General features: G+C 36.9%; 2 protein-coding genes across 4 annotated transcripts; one reads left to right on the top strand and one right to left on the bottom strand.

Annotated features, from left to right (window-relative positions):
• Positions 1–5,145, top strand: LOC125862993 (ubiquitin-like-specific protease ESD4). The gene is made up of 9 exons (XM_049543132.1): positions 1–955; positions 1,041–1,120; positions 1,202–1,295; positions 1,417–1,515; positions 2,366–2,458; positions 2,543–2,662; positions 2,825–2,928; positions 4,087–4,159; positions 4,692–5,145. The coding sequence occupies exons 1-9, from the start codon at positions 116–118 to the stop codon at positions 4,752–4,754; spliced, it is 1,566 nt and encodes a 521-aa protein (XP_049399089.1). The 5' UTR covers positions 1–115; the 3' UTR covers positions 4,755–5,145.
• A 429-nt stretch (positions 5,146–5,574) lies between these two features.
• On the bottom strand, positions 5,575–13,025 carry LOC125862429 (kinesin-like protein KIN-13A). Of its 3 annotated transcripts, none has more exons than XM_049542493.1 (13): positions 12,983–13,025; positions 12,421–12,518; positions 12,082–12,316; positions 11,274–11,495; positions 10,304–10,483; positions 9,482–9,586; positions 9,241–9,318; positions 9,008–9,089; positions 8,391–8,553; positions 7,558–7,887; positions 6,187–7,003; positions 6,020–6,085; positions 5,575–5,899 (listed from the first exon to the last, which is right to left on the bottom strand). In XM_049542493.1, exons 3-13 carry the CDS (start codon positions 12,262–12,264, stop codon positions 5,717–5,719), a joined length of 2,409 nt encoding a protein of 802 aa, XP_049398450.1. In that variant the 5' UTR covers positions 12,265–12,316; positions 12,421–12,518; positions 12,983–13,025; the 3' UTR covers positions 5,575–5,716. The 3 variants fall into 3 exon arrangements, with proteins under 3 accessions (XP_049398450.1, XP_049398449.1, XP_049398451.1); XM_049542492.1 differs by having other exon boundaries at positions 12,082–12,313; XM_049542494.1 differs by having other exon boundaries at positions 12,082–12,303.
• Positions 13,026–13,111: the final 86 nt, after the last annotated feature.

Raw genomic sequence — 13,111 nt, 5'->3', positions numbered from 1 at the left:
AAGAAGAAGAAAAGCCCTTTCCCCCCAAATCAGAAGATTTTACTTCGTTTTTGTTCAAACTCAACATTAGCGGTGTTTTGATGATTTCTGAGCAAATTGAAGAATTTCTACTTCAATGGGAGCGTTAACGAGCAACAGGAAGCGAGGTAATGATTTCTTCTCTTCGAATTGCAAAACCCCACTTTCAAATTTGTCCAAAAAGCTCAAACTTTCAGCCCTAAATCCACCATTATCAAGTAAATCAACTGTACAAAGGTTTTTCAAGTACCCAGATCCGATAAACCCAATTCGAAGAGAAGTTCATGCTCCTTGTAGGAAATTGAGATTTGGGTTTAAGCAAACGAAGTCGAACACTGTGAATTATAAGGGTGTTTCGGAATATTCTGGTTCTGAAATGGGTAATTGTCTATCGAGAAAGCATGAAGAAACTAAAAGAAGTGATTTTGATGGTTTGAGGAAAGATATTGAAGTGATAGATATTGATGGTGATGATGCTAAAGAGGGGTTTTTTGAGGATTCGAGTATTGCGGAAGTGGAAGCTTGGGGTTGTAAAAAAAGTGATTTAGATATTGCTGCTGCTAATGGTTTGGAGGATTCGAGTATCGAGGAATCAGAAAGATGGGGTTGTGAAAAAAGTGATCTTTTGGGCCAGGAGGTTGATGATGATATGAAGATTTTGGATGGTTATGATGGTAAGGATTCATCCGTGTTAACAACGGGTTTGGATGATGGAAATTTGAAGGAAGAGAGTGTGGGAAAGATGATAGAATCATTAGCTATGAACCCCACACCGGATTCCTACTTCTATGTCCCTTTGTATAAGAAACTTCTTGGTTCAGTGGATAAAATAAGTGATAAGTTGAAAAGATTACAGTTCCAGATAGGATTGAATGAGAAGAGTCTCGAAACGAATAGGTTGTTGCGGCCTCAAAAGAAAGAAGAACAAGTTATAGAGGTAGCGTGATAGAATCTGCTTTATGATGTGGGTTTACGTGTGTTCATAGTTTAATTTCCTCATTTTGGTGTTTATTAACTTGCAGGATGCGATTTCAGAACCATTTGTGCCTCTAACTGAAGAGGAACATGATGAGGTTGCTTGTGCTCTATCTAAATCCAATCGGTATGATTTGTACACATTTTATTTTGTACGAGGTTTAATTTGCAATCTCTTCATATGTTGTATCTGTCTAATTCTGTGTAGGAGAAAGGTTTTGGTAACCCATAAAAGCTCCAATATTGATATTACTGGAGAAATATTGCAATGTTTGAGACCTGGGGCATGGTTGAATGATGAGGTGATACTTTATGCTCATTTTTCTATTCAGGGGTAGGATAGTTTAAAGTTTAGTGAAGCTGAATATGGAAAAGAAGAAAAAATTAGAGTTTTAATGTCATGGATGGATTGCTTTTTTGCAGGTTATCAATGTGTATCTTGAACTGTTAAAGGAAAGAGAGAAAAGGGAGCCCCAAAAGTTCTTGAAATGTCATTTCTTCAATACATTCTTTTACAAGAAGGTCAGTTCGTTGACTTTCAGATCAAAATTTAAGTTCTACAACTATTGTCAGCTGATACAGGGGCTTGGTCTATAATAGTTATCTGAAGTGAAAGTGTGGCCTGTTGATTTATGTCTGTTGTCTACTTCATATTAAGAAAAATAAGTTCATTATAAATGAAAAGTTTTTTAAGTCATGTATATGAATAGAAGATGTTTTTGTCTAAAGTGTGGAAACATCAGATTGTATTTGTATATACATAGATATAAGTTGCTATCCATAGATATTTTTTCTTTCTTTATAACAGACAGTACAGCGACTCCTGTGCCACTCTTCAAGTGCCTATGGTTGGAAATGGTCTGCAATGCTTTCCTGATTTCTGCAGTTGATTTAGATTCTGTATGGAATGTGATGACTAGTGCTTGCAATAAAATGCCATCTCAGTCTGCATATTTGCCTAAACATGTCACACCCTCTTTCCACTGAATTCGCACTTCAAGAGTAGAGAATGAAGTATTTATCTTCTCTATCAGAGTCCTTATCTGATCCATAAGTACCGTAGTTGGCAGTTTTTTTTTTTACGAATTATTTCCATAGACCTGATATATTCAAAAAATATTTTATTCGTATACTGATCTGCTTCTGCTTCTTAGTCCATACTCTACTCTTCCATGAATGAACTATGGTTATTGACACTGTTTAGTTTCTCTCTCGTGGTTAACTTGTTATCACGTTTATTAAAAATATCTGATTTTGTTCACATTATAAGGTTGCAATGTCAATTACTGATTATTATCGCCTAACTGAAACTATATGTGAGAATTTAATTGAAAATCTGCCTATTTTCGTGGAAATATTACCGCATTTGCAGTTGATAAGTGGCATGGGAGGCTATAACTATCAATCTGTGAGAAGATGGACATCCCAAAGAAAGCTGGGTTACTCCCTCCTTGAATGCGATAAAGTAAAAGTTCTTTGATTTGTTTTCCTGTTCCTAATTTGTTTTGCTATCTGCTGTGTACTAATTTGATTCTCCTAATTTACTTAGATATTTGTCCCTATCCACAAAGAAATACATTGGTGTTTAGCTGTTATCAATAAAAAGGATCAGAAGTTCCAATATCTTGATTCACTCAGAGGAAGGGATAGTAATGTGCTGAAAGTGCTGGTAAGTTTGGTATCTGTACAAAGGAAAACTTGTTGAGACATGTTACCTTGTCTATTCTTAATTTTATTTGTGACTGGGAAAAGGGTGTTGAGGAAAGATCATGTTTCTGGATTTTTTGCTCTAGCTTGATGGGTGTTACAATTTGTTGATATCCATGTGCAGGCTAGTTACTTTGTTGATGAGGTGAAAGACAAGAGTGGGAAACACATTGATGTTAGTTCATGGAAGCAAGAGTTTGTTGAGGACCTTCCAGAGCAAAAGAATGGGTGTGTTGACACTTTTGTCTAATGATTCCTCCCAAACATATTTGCGACTCTGATATTTATTACTGCTATTTTCTGTTAACCTCTTCAGCTGATTGAGTTTTACTGGAAATTGTGCAGTAGTTCTTATAGAAACTTATTCCTTATTAAGTTTTACTTAGTACGAGAAGAAGGCATTTTCTATAGGTTGACCTTAGTTTAGCACTTCCCCTGCCATATGTCAGTTATTAAGTATACGGGAAGACGCTTTGCTTTGACCTGCTTAATGCTGCTGCAACATTGGCTTTCACTTGGTTGCTATATGGAGTGTCTCTCTACAAGGCATGTGTAGTTGACATTATGCTGATATTGTGGGAAATCTTGGCCTGTTTAAGCATAGCATTGTTCGGCCTCATATTAATAAAGATGGTCCTCCTAATCCATTTAATTCGACGTAATTTCGGGTGGACTTAGTTTAATTCTTAACTTCTAATTACTGCATGCTCTGCTAGAAATCACAAATAGAAGTCGATAAGTATGAATTTTTTTTGCTATTCATGATATAATTCCTTGAAGCCTTATTGACAGTGGATGAGAAATGCTGTATCATACTGGTGTAGAATTCCTTAAATGCCATTGGGCGCTGCGACATGCTTTGTTCTTTGATTTATTCCAAATGAATTTCTTTCCAGCTTATAGTTGGTTACTTTGCAGAGAAACTTCTTGGCCTTACACAAATTGTTTTCAGAAGAATGAAATGTTATTTTTGTATGCTAAGCCTACATAGAATTACAGTTACTTTAATTAAAGCTAGAATGCATAAATGTTTTCTGTAAATGTTCCAACATTCCGCAATCGGATACATAAATAGGTCATATGTTATATCCAAGTTTGTTATCTGATTAGTGCTGCTATGTGAAGGTATTCTCCTTATTTGAAAAAAAGAATTATTCTTGTTATTACAGCAAATTGTATTGTGTTTCTTGTGCTTTCCTTGTGAATCTGATTTTAGAGATACTCTGATGCTTCTGAACTCAAATTTATAGCCATTATTCCCCAAATATCTTTAGTCTGTTACTAGATTTTCCTTTTGTGCAAGAAAATTGATTTACTTCAGATCTATCTTCTGTTGGTTTTTGTGTGTTATCATTTGATCAGACTGGGAACTTTCGTTGTGAACAGGTACGACTGCGGTGTGTTTATGATAAAAAATGCGGATTTCTACAGTAGAGATATAGGACTGTGTTTTAATCAGGTAAGCTATGTGCTGCATCATTATCTGACGCTTTTTTACCCTCGACACACATCACACATACCAACTCTGAATGAGAAGACAAAGAAACATTGAGTTTTAAGAAAGAATGTAAGAGGCAACTTTCAATTAATAAGAGTACCATGACACATTGATTCCGAATACTTGTATGTTTCTCCAGGCCATAAATAAATTTTGCTGCGGCAGTCCAGCTTAAGATAGGACCATTTGAAATCTCATGATACTCTTGACTATTTTTCATCTTTTAGTGCAGTCTGTTCAGGAAAATAAAAGTTTTTTCTGCAAAAATGCCATGACGTGTTTAAGATCTAAAGTTCCAAAAGTCCTTTTTCTTTTTCAAATTCCACGCCTAGTCAAACACCTTCATATAAGATGAAAAGGAGTGAAGTAGTTTGTTTGCACCATTTGACAATTTGTATATTTGGAAAACTCTCAACTTAACTCATTACTCAATTTTTTTCTGCAAAAATCATGCTAATGTGAAGTCTTAAGTGTTGTTTCCTTTTATCTGTAGGGAGACATGCCATATTTTAGGATGAGGACTGCCAAGGAGCTCTTGAGGTTGAAAGCAGATTAAACAATCTTGAGCTAAGTAGCGTTGACTCTTCACTTTTGATGTTGCACCCGTGTCGGATTCTCCAAAATACACTACTTTTGGAGAATCCGACACACACCTGTTGCCATTTTTGAAGAGTCCAAGCAACAATGCAGTATATCCAGTTTCAACAAAGGAATAGTTATGTTGTTCAATAGTTGGTCGACGCGAAGCCAACTATTTCGTGAAGATCTTTATAGTATGATTTTGTCAGTATATGATACAACTATAAAAACTTGATTTTGTACGTTTGAGTTTGGAACTTGCTTCTTTAGGATGATCTCATTAATCTTGTAGAGCATTCAAATTTCACTCTATTTGGATGAATTCACGAGTTTTAAACATGCGTGATTCTTTCTCCTTTTGTAACTAGTCTCTATAGGTCTATTATTAGTTCCAATATTTGTGGATTTCTGCATATAAATTCATGTTCTGCGTTGAAAGTAGTAGTGGTGTATCCGCCTGCCGTTGCGGTTTTACTTGGCCCCGTACATTACATGGCTATTCATTTCCCAATTCTCTTTCTCAAAGAGCATTCAAAAGCTAGCTTTGTATGAATGGGAAAAGAGTGATCTTTTGGGCCAGAATTTATATGATTATGATTCATCAGTGGTAACAACAGGGAAATTTGAAGGAAGATGATAGACTCATTAGATATGAACCCCACACTTCGATTTTTTGTATAAGAAATTGCTTCATGGGATGTGGAGAAAATAAATTATCATCTTAGTGTTGCTCAAGTGTGTAAATTGTGCCGATAAAATGTAAATAAAAGTGAGAAGATCAAACAGGATGAATATATATAACAGAAAATCATGAGAGATGCCATTCATTGTTTTCTTTCTTCTATTTAGTAAAAAAGATCTGCACAATGATTCTTCACCTGATTTCATTGTCTGCAAGAATTACAAGGGGACATTTGATGTAGTAACTAGATTTCATGTCTAACGCGGCACCCTCTTTCTACTCAGTATTTCCTGCTCTTTCAATCGATGTTGGAACCTTGCAAGACGAGCCTGAAGGCTGACCAGACTTGCTGCTTTGCGCGATAGCACAAAGCTTAGCTGTGTCACATAATTGTCAATGCGACTTCCAGGTTGATCAACTTCTGCTAGCAATTTCATTTCCTGAGAGCAAAAGAATACATATGTTAGTTATTAATGGGAACTCTGGGCATAGTAACAAGTTCACGACATGCAGCTATCATCACCACAAGAAAATGGAGAAAATATTGGGATTTTGCTTACTTCACGAACAATCTCCATTGTATCTTCAATTTCTTTCCTATGGGCAGCTATAAGGGCCTCTTCTTCCTGTATGCAGCAAGAGTAACACATCATTGGAGAAGTTCAACACCAAGTTCAAAGAGAAAAAAATAACAAAATGAAAAGCAAAAGGCATAATAAAGACTAACCTCGAGTATTTCATTGATATTTTCATCACGAGGAGGTGAAGAAACTTCATTTTGTCTTGATCCAACACTTTTTGTGGGGGTAGTTGTAGATTGTTGTCTATAACTTGTAGAAGATGAATCAACATTTGCGACATCTTTTCTTGACCAATTTCCTGGCCGTTCTGGCTTTTCAGATTTCTCATCCCTGTATGCTTTCCTTCGAGGTGGAGACACTTTTGGCACAGTGTCCACTAGATCAGCTGAACTATGCAAATTGGTTGTCGAGTACAGTTTCTGACCAGCTGGAATGCTGTACGCATTCGTCACCTCAACCCTGTCCCTCTCCATACCACCAGAATTTGCCCCACTTTCCGCCCAGCTGTTGGCGATAAGACTTGAACCAAACCTAGAGGGTTGTTTATCAAAATCACTAGAGGGAATGTAAGATGTGCTTTCTTTCTCCATTGCCTTTCTTCTTGTGTCCAATAATTTAGATTCTTGAGGTTGCTCATAAGCATCTCCTGCTCCAGCAGGAACAGCCAAAGTTGGCACTGAAGACGGTATTAAACTCGCACTCTGATCTTTCTTTGTGTTTCCACTTCTGGATAGACTTTTCACCCTGTCAGCATATCTCAATGTATTGATTGTATGTTCACATGATCCTGCATTAGGAGAGATGCAGGAAATCATAACGGTTCTTGAGTTGCCAACAAAGGAGTCACGGAGCACCTCAGTAAGTTTGCTCCCACGGAATGGAATATGATTCTGGTCATTGTCGAGAGCGCGGATACACTCTTTAAGAGCTAACAAACTCTTATTAATTTCTGCTCCTTCAATCCTGAAAAGATAACCAATATATAGATTTCAAATATGCTACTTGAACAAATTAGCAGCAAGGCCCATAAAGTATGAAATGGAGGGGGTAGGGACGGAGAGAAAAAGAAAAGCAGGCATTATATGGAGGTAAATTCTGAGAAGCACACAATCTTCTAAGTGCTGAATACTCATGTAAACTACAGTTTCAGACTGGCCAAAGTGGAAACTCGAAGATTTCCAGCAGCAGAGAGTAAGGTACTTGACAATGCCAAGCTCTTTATTTCCATGTGTTTGGAAGATCAACCTTTGAGCAAAAGATTCAGAACAATAACATCTAACATACAAACTATCTTCATGACCTCGTACTTTTAGTCCTTGTAGAATAAGATCGAGAAATATCTAAGCTGTTCCCAGCCAGAACCCTCCGAGGATCTATGTTAAAAATGGCTCAGTGAAATGACTTCTAAAAAAGATGCACAACATCTAAGGAAAACAAATTCAAAGGGAAAAAAAGAAACCATCTCAGAAGAGGGAAGCATAACGAGGTGCAGCAAGAAGTGTGCTATGAGAACTTACCTTGTTTGTCGGTCATTATCAGTTGTGTCTGCACCTCTCTCGCTACCAGCAAGGTCAATAAAAGAAATCTTTCCAACAACTTTCCCACCCTTGGACTCATTAACATCATTGTTTCTTCTAGATTCCTTGACCTCATTAGGTTTCTTGACAACAAGCTGCAATATCGCATGTGATCTTGATGATTCCTCATTTGCACCAGTTGATCCAGTACTTCTTGCAGCATTTCCCCTCTCAATATACTCTTTAACAATCTGCACATCTGAAACTTCAAATTCCTGGAGTCCAACAATACACACCTGCTGCCGCCCATCTTCCCTCATACAGAGTTTCCTGCATAAAGTATGGACTAGGTAAGAAACTGGCGAAGAAAAACTATGTTGCATAGATGAAGCATCATATTCATGAGCGAAAATATAAGCAGTTTTTACAATGATTTCAATCATCTTTTAAATGGACAACCAAGACAACACGCTCCCAAGTCCCAACCACTGTATTGACTTAGCCACATAGTCATCTAACCATTTAGGACACTACAAGTTTTCAATGTCTACCTTTAGGTTTTGAAGTTCCTCTATTTTTGCGAGAAATTATTGATAGGAGTACCATTACTCTCCTCACATCATAGACTAGTTTATGGGACTCAATACCAGGTTCCAGGTTCCAGGCTATGCAAGTTTCCGATTGGTGTTGTGCAAATTATGGGACCCAAGCCAGGTTCAAGGATACACAAGTACTCAACGTGTGTCATGCATGACATTACCTAGTGTCACTTGAGTGCAATATCCCTTAAATAAGGTAAAAAGAAATTTCCAAAGCATTATAAGGATACCAACCTCCGATCACCAAGAAGATCAAACAATTTTCCACCATATATTTCAAAAAAGCTGAGCCACAACTTGAACTTCTGATTATGATAAATTGGCTGATGCAACAACCTAACAAGATCTTCTGCTGCTCTAAGAGGCAATGGTTGCATTGTGTATGTCTTGCCACTCCCTAAATCATCACAGAGAAAACAGAAAACGAAAATACAACAAAATAATCAATTATAAAGCAGTTGAAGCAAGGTTAACATTGCTAAAAACAGCATTGAGAAAATGACTAGTTTAGTTTCAATATGAAATTACTGATCCTCTACTTGAGAAGCACAACTATCTCTGCCAAAAGAGCATATGAATTTCTTCCATTACCATCAGCAGATATGCATGAATATACTAGCTGCTTACAGGGAGAATTATCAAAAGAAGGAACCAAAACATTTGAAATTATATGGAACATGTAGAGAGAGAGAGCAAGTATTTTTTTTTCTTTTTTTGAATAAGGTAAGATATTTATAAAGTCGTACCAAGAGAGTGCTAGCACATTGTGTGTGTGTGTGGGGGGGGGGAGGCAACAATTAATTAAGTAGGAGAAGATAGTAAGGAGCCTCTGGTAACAAAATGAATCAGACCTGTCTGGCCATAAGCAAAGCAAGTTGCTTTTGTGCGCTGAAAGATGATTGGGATAATTGGTTCCACAGTGGCTCGATAAACCTGCAACAATGGATATGGGATAAAGTTACAAGAAACTGGGTGGTAAATCATCTACTGTTGAAAAGATAAAGTTGAAGGTAGTCCAAATCAGTTTTGAAAAATTTCCAGACAACCTTGGTATAAATCTTCTATTTAGGTAATGAAATGATACCTGATCATTTGTCACATACTCATCAAGAACAGCATCAAAACAGAACTCATGCTTCTCAACATAAGCAGTCAAGTCCACCTACATAATACAACTAAAGATCAGTTCCTCACAAATATGGAAAGGTCAAATTAGATGTATCCAAGAAAAATTAGTGAGGTCAAAATAAGTCTTATAAAGCAAACATCAGACACTGAATCAAGTTATCCATAAATCAAACTCTATGTGAAAATGAATTTTAGACCTTAAGTTTGGGTTCATGGACTGTGAGACTATCATTGTCTGGTACAGTGACAATGTCATCCTCTTTCCGAGCAACTTCCTTCTTGTTTAAAGGTCTCTTGCGCACCTGCCAAATACTAATGTCAGCTTTGGAAATTGCAAAGAGATAGAACCAACAGATTTCTCAACAATCAGAAAACACACGCAAAGAAGGGAGTCGAAGCACAGAAATTAGTAAAAGCAGTGAGACGATCTTTTATTAAATCTAGCAGGCATATATTTATCACTAGATAGAAACATATAAGGACAAAAATATATGCTAAAATGTCATTTTCCAGTACTCCCAAGTATTATGTAAAGTGGAACTCATTGAAAAGTGACTGAACAATGAATGTAACATCTAGCAAATGTCCATATAACAGTCACGCAGTTGAATTACCAACTAATACGCAATTATATTTCGTGCTGCATATCAGTTTCAAATAAATGGAGGTTGCATGAACCTCAGAATCTTTAGTAGGAAGTGGGTCCTCAAATAACATCACGTTTAACCAATGTGAAGCAAGTGAGCAGTTAAGTTGGTTCTGTAGGAAAACTCAAACATGCTCTTTACGTAAAAAAGCATTTGTTGGCGTAATAGAGCAAACTACCATATTAGAAATTGAAGATGATGGTAATTGAATGATTACGAATTAGAATCCAGTAAGAGAATATGCCTCAAAATCCAGTTCACATGCCAAATCAACACAACATAGATATCATTATCTCATCATTTCCTACCTACCAAAGACAAAAAATCTTCGCATTTCTAATAGAGTTGCATGCATTTGAACCAGCTACTTACCACTACTTTAATCTTCGCCACATTGTTTTCTCTCCCATTGTTTTCTTTTTCAATTGTGGATAATCCTGTGGCAGCATCTGCCTCTGGTTGTGCTTTCTGCTGTTGATCGTTGTCACTATCAAATGTTCTGTTTACCCCCGTCATGAAAGGTGACACCTCAAATGGTTCTGAATTTACATGCTAAAATGAAAATAAGGCCAGAGAATTAGTAAGAAGAAATTCCTCTCTATATCACAAGAAAGTCAGAAAATTACAAGACACATGGCCTGGTATTCACAAATGTGAAAGATTTGGATCAGTCCAACTGTTTAGAAATGATCTTGATTCTAAATAAGAGTGGTGATTATGAGAGAAGGAACACGGCTGATCTACAACCTCCTAAAATTCAAGCACAATAGGGACAATGTCCACAAATAAGGATCTTCACAAACTATGACTAGTTATCCATCACACTTATAAAAGAAAAAGACTAGTTATTTGTTATCCAGCAGAAGGAAATGTGTATTTCAGTGGATACAAATGATAAAACCAACTTATTGGGTTTCATCAAAATGCAGAAAATCATGACATGTGAGTTATTCCACAATTAGTCCAAGGCAAGCTTTTAAATCCCTCCCATCACCACCCTCCCACCCAAATCTCGGAATTTTTGTCCAATTCAGACATAAATTCAGTATTTCTCATCTCATAAAGTCCACAATCTTAAAACTAGAACACTTTACTGTTAAATATAATAATTAATAAGATAATTACAACTCTCAATCTATCTGAACATGTTAACCCCCAGTGGCATCTGTTTGTACAATTAGTAACAAAGAGAATGCTTAGTAGTTCCTGTACTGTTGAACAGTTATCTGAAAAAGGATGAGAAGGCTCCACTGGAACTAGGTAGACCAGCCATGTTCTCTCAGATAGAGTAGAGAAGGAACTAGGTACTACATAGGTCAAGACTTAAAAATGAGACCCTTACCTCAGTTAAGAGTTCAGTGTCATCCATGGAATGAAGATCCAACAACCCAGCTCCGAAGTCTCCTCTGAACTCAGGAGAATAAAGGCCATCCGATGATCCAAATCCTCCTGGACTTTGGGCTGTGGGAGTATATGGATCAGAAGCAGATTCGCCATTAAGGTTCAGGTTTCTCATCAATTTGAAAAGCCTTTGTTTCTCTTCCATAGACTGTGCTCCATATCCCTTCAAACAGTATTCAGGCATCAAAACTCTTAACGAACTCAATGTGCAATCCAAACAAACTAAGATAGACATACTAAAACCCGCATGGTAAAGAACCACAAGAAAGATAAGGCAGGTGAATTGGAGAGAAAAGGATCAAAATATTGTTGTGCAAATTAAACTCCATGATCTGGATTCTCAGTTGCCAGAATTGCAACTAAGGCCAATGGATTTCAAGGAGGAATCGATTGTTGTTAGATATAATTAGAATAAAATGGAGAAATGGAGCAATGTGCAATGTTTGTATATAAATGAATTCCATATAACCAGATTAGGCGGAGGGGTAAACCAAATAAAGAAAAAGTCTTTCAGGTACTACAGCAAGACATACAAGACTTTTCAATTTGACTAATACCACAACATAAAATCTAAAGACAATGAGTGCACATCTGAATATATAACATGTTTAAAGTTTTACTTAAAATCTTGTAAATACATAGTGTTCCAGTCTGAGTCAGTGGTGAACATACACCCCCCTTGCTTATGACAACTTCTAATTAAACATCAGCAAAAAAAACACAGGTGGTTATGAAGTATGGTTTCAAACCTGCATAAGCAAGTTTGGAAGCAGACGCTGATCCACACCAGTAGATGCCAAATGCTGTAACCCGGCAGACTGAAGCCATCGCGCCATGACGGCATCTCCAGCATCACCAGCAGGGCCGGCATTGCCTGGGTGATCATATAGAGCAGTAGCTGCTGTATTGCTCTGCTGCGTCTGACCACCCATGTGGCGCTGTGATCGGCGTTGCGGAGCCAATTTCAAAATCTGTAATTCACTACTTTAAACAACAGCAGGAAGAGTTCAAAATCATCAAAATTCTGCCATTAATCACAAAAAAATAGAAAGAAACAAAACTTGTAGATTATGATCCAGGGTGCTTACAGGGAGGAGAAAAGTCGAAATCAAAAGCTGCACATTCACGTGCTATCACGTGTAAATCCAGCAAAGCTGAAAGCAACCGTAAACCAATCGATTTCCACCTAAATTTTAAAAAAAAAGCGCTTACGATTCAAAGTTCAGCACTCCAAATCTCCCAGTTCAGAATGAATCATAGAATACTACAGATGATTGTACCGAACAATTGCATTTGCACTTTTGAGAATTCAAACATACAAACTTCAACTCCGCAAAATCCGATACAACGAACCATTCATAAAATAGAAATGAACCAATCCAACCGAACTAAAACTAAAACACACCGAACAGAACCAAAAAGCATTGTAGAATCGAAAAATCAAAATTACAAAGTACAACTCCGCATGCCTACAGTACAACCATACATAACATAGAAACATCAACATTCTCAGTACGATTCTAGCGATCTACAAACAAAATTCAAAATTACAAAGTACAACTTCTCAAACCTACAGTACAACAATCCACAGCATAAAACCAAACAAATCAACACGAACAACAAAAAAAAAAATCAAAACATTTTCAGTACCTATAAATAGAATAATTCCGGCGATTCTGACGATTCCGGCGATCTGCAGAACTTTCCAGAAACAGATCTGAGAGAAATGTAGAAAAAATTAATCGCTAATTTCTACGAATTCGAAGAAGGAAAATTGCT

This window comes from Solanum stenotomum, chromosome 4 (assembly GCF_019186545.1).
Source record: "Solanum stenotomum isolate F172 chromosome 4, ASM1918654v1, whole genome shotgun sequence".
In the NCBI taxonomy this organism is placed as follows: Eukaryota; Viridiplantae; Streptophyta; class Magnoliopsida; order Solanales; family Solanaceae; genus Solanum; species Solanum stenotomum.
Note: the sequence above shows the minus strand (reverse complement) of the source record. Positions and strands in the feature narration are given on the sequence as shown.